Here is a 9,137-nt window from a genome sequence, read left to right as displayed (position 1 = left end):
AAGGGCTCCCACCCGGACCAGAAGGCACACCCTGAAAATCATCCCAGTGGTCTGTAAACAGATGAAACATGGAAGTGAAACCTTAAAGCACAGAGTGGTGGGGATGGGAGGGATAAAGCCCGGGCTAATTGGGCAGGCACCTTTTATTCTGGGGTGGGAAACCGGCCCCTGTGCCCGTCAGACACAATTTTTGCCTTCAAAAAGGGCCCTTACGCTTCTCCTGTCCCCTTTCGTTGTTCAGTACAGTAAAGCATCCAAGAACAATCCCCATAAAGGGGCCCATAAAAAGCTTATTACTTCAGCAGCCTAATAACCTTTTCCAAAGCGTTAATAAAAACCCCTGCTAAAATCTAAAGCAGGGCTGTTATCATGGCAACGCAATGAAAGAGGCACTTCATCCATACATTGCTGTCTCCTGAGCGCATGGAAGGCAGCCAGGTAGCAGATGGCTGGTGTGGACAATTCCCTTCTTTCTGCTGCTGCATGTTTAAACAAAACAAACGCCATCATCCTCTTGGTTACTGGCTTCAGAACGGCTGCGCGGAAGACACAGCAGGGAAAGGTGCTTTTTGTGCAGCCAGGAGAGGGGGGCCGCGGCATGTGCTCCTGGCGCCCTGACAGCAATGTACAGTAGAGGGAGAGAGACGTGCATGGTCCATTTCGTGTGTTCTATTTTTGGGCCTCTGTTGGCACCGGCTTCTCCCAAAAAAAGCACAGCTGCCTAATCAAATGCTGGAGTAAAAAGAGCAGGCGGGATCGACGGGATTACAAGGCAGAAGATTGCCCGTCACGTCAAGCGGTTCATATTTAATTGTGCAGAATTGCATAATTAAATTAAGTGCACCAAAACACACTGGGGGCCTCGCTACAGCTGTGACACGGGGGAGCCTGCGCATGGGGGCTCCTGACGCAGCCTCCCAGGCAGCAGAATGCAGGAACCAAAAACAGTTAAAATGGCGGAGCTCGTCAAGGGCAGAGCGGCAGGGCTTGCGTGCACACGCTTGAGAGAATCCCAAGATAAACGTAAAACAGCTAATTTAGCAATTTTTAAAACACACACACACACACACACACACACACACACACAAACGCCTGCAGACCTCCTCCTCTTCTCCCCCCACCCCAGGCTGCACACAAAGTTTCAGGCCAGAGTAAATGACTGAGGCAGCATTCTAGCCCCAACTCCTCCCTTCAAAAAAGGGAGGCTGCAGCAAAAAACCAACACAAACTCTACCGTAATGATTAACTTCTGTGAAGAAGAAATCGCTGACTGGTGTGAATAGAGGGGGGGGGGGAGCTCTACTGAGGGTGGGTAACGGAGGCCCCCTTCCAAAAGAGCAAAGCTGTTCTTGTAAACAGCTAATTCTGCAGAGCCCCTGGAGGGTCCGTCTCACTTGGGAAGAGACCAAAAGACCATCTAAATCCAGAACTCGGGCGAAGGGCAAGGCTGTGGGACACCCAGACATGAAATCTAAACTACAGGGAGTGCCACAGTCGGAGAAGAGGCATAAGTGCAGAAAGGGGCCTGCAGGAAAGATTTGTTGCTGATTCTCAAGCCGGCCTCATGAAGGGGCGGGGCGGGGGGAACTATTTCAGATTTTTAAAAAAAGGAGAAATGATTTTGTTGACTTCAGATATGGAAATCAGAAAATGAGCTCAACCACCCCCAGAGAGCCCCCCCCGCACCACACACAGGAAATTTCACTGTGGTACCAAGTCTACACAGCTGCAGCTCCAAACTCTGGGTGTGGTGATCCTTGACATCCCAGAGAAATCAGAGGAGATGGTAAAAAGCAAACATTTTCTTTGAGGAGGCTGTGAATTAAGCTGGAGGCCTTCTCCACAAACAGCCTGCCCTGTGGTAAGGCTTACTCTGTGTTGCGGAACAGCTACGACATCAAGTCACATTCCAGCAGCCTTCATGTGTCAGTTGTATCAAGGTGAAGCAAGCAGCTTTTTCTGACCCCCAGGCATCCCCTGTGATGTCACTTGCCCTGACAGATGATGAGTACTGTTACTCAGCCATGCCTGCAAGACTGCTTCCTGGTCTGGTTTGCCGTGACATCATTCACAGTGAATGCGGGTAAGGTTCCTTCAGAGGAGGCCTGTTTCTTTTGCTACAAGACGACCCAACACTCCAAGTGGGAGATCAACCACACAGATGGCTAAGCCTGCGCAGGTATCCATTTCAGATTGAGGAATGCCTTCTGGCAGATTGAAAAACCATGTACGCAGGGCATATACTCCAGAAAGAGAATGCAGACCAGGGAACTTGTGCTCTCATCCATCTGCAGAGCGGCCTGCGCATGTATGCCCATTGTCTGTCACTGCATATCTGATGACTAGTGCCGTGGGGCTCAAACTAGAAGCCGTAACTACATCTCCTTGGCATGCTGTACCATCAGCTTAGGTAGAGGCATGAACTTCAAGCACTTCAGGAAAGCTCAGGGGCCACCTCTAGGCAGGGCAGATCCACCCTAGCCAAGGAGTCAAGGACCCATGGGGAACAATCCACCTTTCACCTTAAGCCACCAGCAGCCTATTGTGGACCTTCAGTTACTAAGGGAAACCCATCCACTCCTCTTGGCACTTCCTGGACTCCCCCCCCCCCCCCGGCAGGGAGAGGCAGAGCTGTCTCCCAATCTGCACGACAGGTACAGGGCAGCAGCACAAGCTGGCAAAAGCCGACGATCCCTCCAGCTCCTGCTTTGTCGAATAGGCTGGTTACTGGTTCTGATCCCAAAGGAAGGGGTTGTTTTCCCTACCACAACTTGGCTGGATAATAGACAGCTGTGCTGACCTCAGCAGCGCCAGCTCCCTTTGTTTCAATTTTTCTTTTTCTGGGATCAAGGAAGCAATAAAACCTTGGTTTTACCACCCACCGAAGAGACCAGACGGCATTGCTTTAATCCAACTTTCCCACAACTGTGGTCATGCACGGCCTTGTCTTCCCTATGGGATTCACAAACTGAGACCAATGGGCTGTTCTCTTCACCAGCTTTGTTACCGTGGCTGGACCACACCCATCTGCATGAGTTTCTAAGCCCCTGACGAATCCATTTATCAGATGGGCAGGATTTCGCTGCTGCATGCTAAAAGCCACCTCTGCTACTTTTCCACCTGGCCTTTGCTTATATCAAAGCTTTTGAGCAGAAACCACAACTATCCTTTCCTCTTGCTCTCCTGAAAGGAGAAGCAGGTACCAACTATCTGCTGATGAACTGGGAACATGAGGCTGCCTGACAAGTGACAGAGAATGAGGCCATTTCCGAGGTTCCTTCCTGATGTGGGAGTACCTGAACCTTGGAGGCAACCTCTTTGGCAAATTCTGGCTGTGCAAATATTCGAACTGCAGATTCATGACTTGCAGTGTACTAACTCAAACTATGTTTCAACATTCTCTCAGGACAGGGAAAGCCATTCTGCCCTTATTCCAGGGAGCTCAGGGAGACATATACAGACACCCCCCCCCCTAATGCTAATTTTATCCTCACAACTACAATGCGAGGTAGGGTGCTCTCTTTCTTGGCCTAACTGGCCCAGCTTCCAGACAGAATTCTAGACTGTGTGACGTCTACTGCAGTTGCAATAAATAATACTACAATAAACTGGTTCCTCTGCAACACTCTTGTTATTTCAGATTGGCCTAAGATCACTCAGAGACCATCATGATCAGATGGGAGGCTGAACCCAGTCCTCCCCAGTCCTAGTTGGACACTCTAATCATTACCCCAACACCGGCTCTTAGTCATAATCAAAGAGTGCATTGGGAGCACTCAGTAAAGTGTTCAATGAAGCCAAGGTCTTTGGAGGAAACCAGGCTGTGCAAAGCCCTAACCCAAATGTAGATTGGAGAAAACACCAATTACTGGAGGAGCCTTTTCTCTTTCAACCAGACCTGGGATCTTGGCCAGTCTTGCATTCTGCTTCTTAGGATTCAGCCAGGCCACTGGGTTCTCACTTGAATCCGGTATTTGGAGTTTTAAGAAGGCTAGGAGAATAGTCAGAGGATGACTTCGAGGAAAGTGGAAAAGGACTGTTCAAATGAGACTGTCCCATTTGAAGGGAGACAATCCTCTCCTCTGCGATTTTTAACTGGACCATGTCAAGACACTTCGGCTATGTCCCAAATGGCAACACTGTTTACAGGACCCAGCTGCTGCTGACAAGTGTGTGCAAGCACCCCAGGCCAGATTCACTCCAGCATGGGACATTTGCCATGACATATATATGTGATTGTTTCCTGGGTGCCCAAGACCCCAATCTGGAGTCTTATTTCAGCATTCCACTGCTAAAGCCTCTAAATGAGGGTGGAACACGGTAACCAGCAAACACACACATACTAATATGAACCCCTTTGCAAAAACGTGGTTTGAATATGGTCCAAATGTTTGCTTTGTCCCCCCCCCCCCCCCCCCCGGGTACATACACATGAGTTTGCCCCACCAGAAGAGCAGGGGACCGCACACCAAAACCGCCACCTCCAATTTGTTCCTGTATTGATGATCCCCCAAAACAAAACACTCAGAACATGAGCTTGTTGGAAAGCTGTGTGCATAGGAATGCTGGTACTGAGCTTGCTTCAGTGGGGCCAGTGGGTTTTCTCATGGGGGGGCTTCTGAACAAGTTTCCTGCTGCTGATGCCTCAAGGATCTGTCTTGGGACCTGTTTTGTTCAACATCTTTATCAATGATTTGGATGAAGGGATAGAGGGAATGCGTATTAAATTCGCAGATGATACTAAATTGGAAGGGGTAGCAAATATGGTAGAAGACAGAGTCAGGATAAAGGATGATCTTGACAGGCTGGAAAACTGGGCTAAAAGAAATTTAATGAATTTCAATGGGGATAAATGTAAAGTTCAACATTTAGGTAGGAAAAATCAAATGCATAATTATAGGATGGGGGAGACTTGTCTTGGCAGTAGTATGTGCAAAAAGGATCTAGGGGTCTTAGTAGACCATACACTGAACATGAGTCAGCAGTGTGATGTGGTTGCTAAAAGGCAAATGTGATTTTGGGCTGTATCAACAAAAGTATAGTGTCCAGATCATGAGATGTGATAGTACCACTTTACTCTGCTCTGGTTAGACCTCACCTAGAGTACTGCATTCAGTTTTGGGCACCACAATTTAAGAAGGATATAGACAAGCTGGAACATGTCCAAAGGAGAGCAACGACGATGGTGAGGGGTCTGGAGAAAAGGTTGAAAGAGCTGGGTATGTTTAGCCTGGAGAGGAGATGACAGAGAGGTGATATGACAACCATCTTCAAGTACTTGAAGGGCTGTCATACAGAGGATGGTGTGGAGTTGTTTTCTGTTGCCCCAGAAGGTCGGACCAGAACCAATGGGGTGAAATTAAATCAGAAGAGTTTTTGGCTAAACATTAGGAAGAACTTCCTGACAGTTAGAGTGGTTCCTCAGTGGAACAGGCTTACTTGGGAATTAGTGGGCTCTCCTTCTTTGGAGGTTTTCAAACAGAGGCTAGATGGCCATCTGACAGCAAAGTGGATTTTGTGAACTTAAGCAGATCATGAGAGGGAGGGCAAGAAGGGTTGCCTCAGTGCTTAGTTCCTGTGACCCTTTTTTACGTGCCCAGGGAAATACTGATTGCCATTTTGGGGTCAGGAAGCAATCCTGGAGGTTTTTTGTCATCTTCTGGTCGTGGAACAGCGGTCACTGCGGGTGTGGAGAGGGAGGTATCTGTGAATTCCTACATTGTGCAGGGGGTTGGACTAGATGACCCTGGAGGTCCCTTCCAACGCTATGATTCTGTGATGCAGCTATCCATATGTTCCTGCACAGCGAATTAAGATTGCAGGGAGATGCCCTCCTGTTATCCCACCAATTAAAGATGCTCCTTTGGTGAGTAAATGAGAGAGGGCCTTTTCTGTGGCAATCGCACAATTATGGAAAAGCCTCTGCCCACCCACCCCCACCCCTGGGAGGTCTGCCCAGATCCCTCATTGTTGATCTTCAGAAGACAGTTGAAGATTGTTCTGTTTAGGCCTGCATTGCGGTCGATAGAGCTTTTACTACTGGCAATTCTATCTGAAGTTTTAAAACTGTGACTTTAATGGGTTTTAAAACTCTTGTTTTTACTGTGTTTTTAACAACGTTTTATTTATATAATAAACTACCTTGAGTTCCGCGAGGGAGAAAGGCAGCGAATAAATGTTTTGAATAATAAATAAAACAGTGGAGTAAGAACATATGTCTGCTATACCTGAAAATCTCCCTCCTCTTTTCCAAATGCAGTTTTGGTGGCTATGCATCAGTGTACGTTATTACAGATGTGCAAAGCACCAAGCCAAGAATCTGAACCTTTCTCACTGGCTCTGAAGGCTGCATCAGTTCTGACAGAAGAGACGGCTGCTTCTTCAGGAAAGAAAAAGGGCTCCCTCTGGAGTAGACTCAGAGCTAATGCTGGATGGGAATAGCAGTGGGAGGACTGAAGAGCGTCTCTTAAGGAAGAAGGCAGGCAATCTCTTCTGCCCTCCCACATCGGTGGTACAAAGCACATAAAGCAGATGTTCTGGGCAAGGCTTTGTCAAAGCAGCATCACATGGGGCCTCCTGAGCCTCCAGCAGCCCGTTCTTTTTTTTTCATGCGTTGCCTCGTGCAGGGCTGGACAGGCAAATGCAGGGGACCCCCCCCCCCTCCCCAAAAAAAGGAAAGCAGATCCTCAAAATATATCAAGCACCACAATGCAAAGAAAGGGATTACAATGACGTGAGGATCTGCATGTCCAGAACATCATGCACATTTTGTGAACAATAAACTGGACTTGCTCGTTAGTCACACATTCAAGGAAATCAAATTAATTTTGGAGAGCAAGCAAATGCGCCAAGATTGAAGGGCACATTGTAACAAGGAATGAAAGTGGCCTGGTTTGGCACACTGAGGGTGGTGAACAAGCCCGCACCGGAGATGCTGCACCAACCTCAGCTTCTGTGCCTACAAAATGGGGAAAACTGTGCAGCACTTTCATGCAGAATCAAAGCAAAAATTAGGGGACATCAACTTACTGCCTGCTTTTGCTCCTCCTCCTAAAATCGCAGATAATGAGAAAATGTAAGAAAGAGAGAGACAGAGAAAGAGAGAAACCAGACAGTTAAATTGCTACATTGAAAGGAAACACACACAAATATCAAGGGAACACTAGTGTTCGATGGCACAGAAGGACACAGGAGAACTAGGGAAAAGAAGGATATAATGAGCTGCCTTCATATTCAGAGTCAGACCATTACTTGCCATCTAGCACAGCCTTCTCTGCTTAAACCAGAACAGATACGTCACATGTCTCACAGTCAGAAAACTCACTCCCAGTCTTGATACCACAGGCCTTCTAACTTTGAAATGCTGTAGATTGAGCCATGATTTGAGAGCAAGATAGACATAGAGGCTTGATTAGAACAGACCCCAATCTCATGATAGGAGACTTTTAAAAATCTGGATGTGCATTCTTTTCAAGGTAGTTTGATTAATTTGACTGGCAACTGTAAGAAAATCAAAGACTATTCCTAGTGAAACAATTGCAGCCTAACCTATCGGGCAGAGTGGTCATGGCAAGGATAGAAGAGGTCAATTATGACCCACACAAGGCCCTTAAGAAAGGCTGAACAGCATGACAGCATCTCCACAGCCTTGGGAGGCAGGGACAAAGCCAGAATAAGGTAGACCATCCTGAAAAAGCTGCAGCTGCCCCTTCTTTGCTTAAAAAAGCCATAGCGACGGAGAAAATACTAGGCGGGACTTTTAGATGCTCTCTGGGCAAGCAAAAGGCAGATAAAAGCTGGCGTCAACTCTCATTCAGGTAGGCAATTCCCACAGCTGACCAGCCAATGACAAGACTAAGCACAGCAATATCGTTCAGGTCTGTGCCATTCCAAATTGGTTCATCCCACAGAACTGGCTCACTCAGAACATTGGCCAAGGGTCACAGATGATTGGCAAAGCCTAGTTTGCTGTGTATGCAGGACATCCTGAGTTCAGTCACAGACATCTGCAGTTAAACAGATCCTGGGTAGCTGGGCTGGGAAATACCTCTTTCTCCATGAGATCTGGACAGCAACTGCCAGTCAAAGAAGGCAGCACTGGACTTAGAGTTATCAATGGTCTGACTCAGTGCAAGGCAGCTCCACAAACAGATACACAATGAATTAGCTTAAAGGTCTCACAATACGATCTATTGCCAGTGGTGGAACTACAGGTGTTGAGGGGGGCAAGGTGGGAACACGTCTCACCTTGAGTAGTTTCATGAGCCCTTCTAGTTGCACCATCAGCTCCCTCCGGCTTTCCTGCAGAGCAGACATCCGCTGTTCCAGTTCATCCTTCCTTTGCCTGTTTTTTAAAAAAAGAAGGAATGACCCATTTGCCATGAGTGCAAAGGCCAAGTGGCTGACCACACATGCAGCAGTCTGCTCCCCACCCCCAATTTCCATGCTCAGTACATAGGATGGCCTACTTTACAGGGTTATTGCAAGGCTGAAGATGACACAGCAGCATTTTCACCACCTTTGGGAAATGGGGGTCCCACAGGACTCCATGTTTTTACCTGCTCACTGCTTTCAGCTATAACCATTACAATTTTTTCAAGCAACGACTTTTGATTTTTTCCCTTCTTACCGCAATAGTCGGAGTTCTGCCAGCAATGTTGGATTCTGCTGGGCTTTTTCCGGTGTGGGCTGGGAGGCCTGCTCATGCTCCAGTCGGAGACGCTGGATTTCTTGCAGTATTTCTCTGAGCAAATAAAAAGGAAGTGAGAAGCGTTATTCCTTCTAGCTTTTCAAACTTTTAGGACCCCCAACAGACCGTGATCTGTTCAGAATACAAATGTCGGTTCGAAGACCTCGAGTGCAGCACATAACCAGAGTCCTGGAGGAGGTCTCCTGTGAGATCTTGAGAGTCTCCTCCCCGAATAGCAGAGGCTGGTTCTTCCTTAACACCCTTTAGAAGCCACCTGTAAGGGGACTGAAGACCCAGCTCATGCCAGACTCTCAGACTCCCATTCCCTAAGACCATCAAGGATTGCGCTGGTTTGGGGGGGGGGTTATGGAGCAGCAGGGAAGACCAAATCCATAGTGTGGGCCATAGCAAATGGGAGAACATAGCAGTGTTCTCTCTAAGCTGAGTT

The 9,137-nt window shown here is 47.8% G+C and overlaps 1 protein-coding gene across 1 annotated transcript in view; it reads right to left on the bottom strand.

The window, feature by feature from the left end:
- Positions 1–9,137, bottom strand: part of DTNB (dystrobrevin beta) — a 197,463-nt gene that overhangs the window by 36,330 nt on the left and 151,996 nt on the right. Inside the window, exons 14-16 of the mRNA XM_015415139.1 lie at positions 8,630–8,743; positions 8,248–8,344; positions 7,030–7,050 (exon numbers count right to left, since the gene is read on the bottom strand). Of these exons, the coding sequence (XP_015270625.1) occupies positions 7,030–7,050; positions 8,248–8,344; positions 8,630–8,743 (232 nt within the window). The remainder of the gene's footprint in view (positions 1–7,029; positions 7,051–8,247; positions 8,345–8,629; positions 8,744–9,137) is intronic.

The sequence above is a fragment of the Gekko japonicus genome, unplaced genomic scaffold (assembly GCF_001447785.1).
Source record: "Gekko japonicus isolate JY-2015 unplaced genomic scaffold, Gekko_japonicus_V1.1 scaffold63, whole genome shotgun sequence".
Lineage (NCBI taxonomy): Eukaryota > Metazoa > Chordata > Lepidosauria > Squamata > Gekkonidae > Gekko > Gekko japonicus.
Note: the sequence above shows the minus strand (reverse complement) of the source record. Positions and strands in the feature narration are given on the sequence as shown.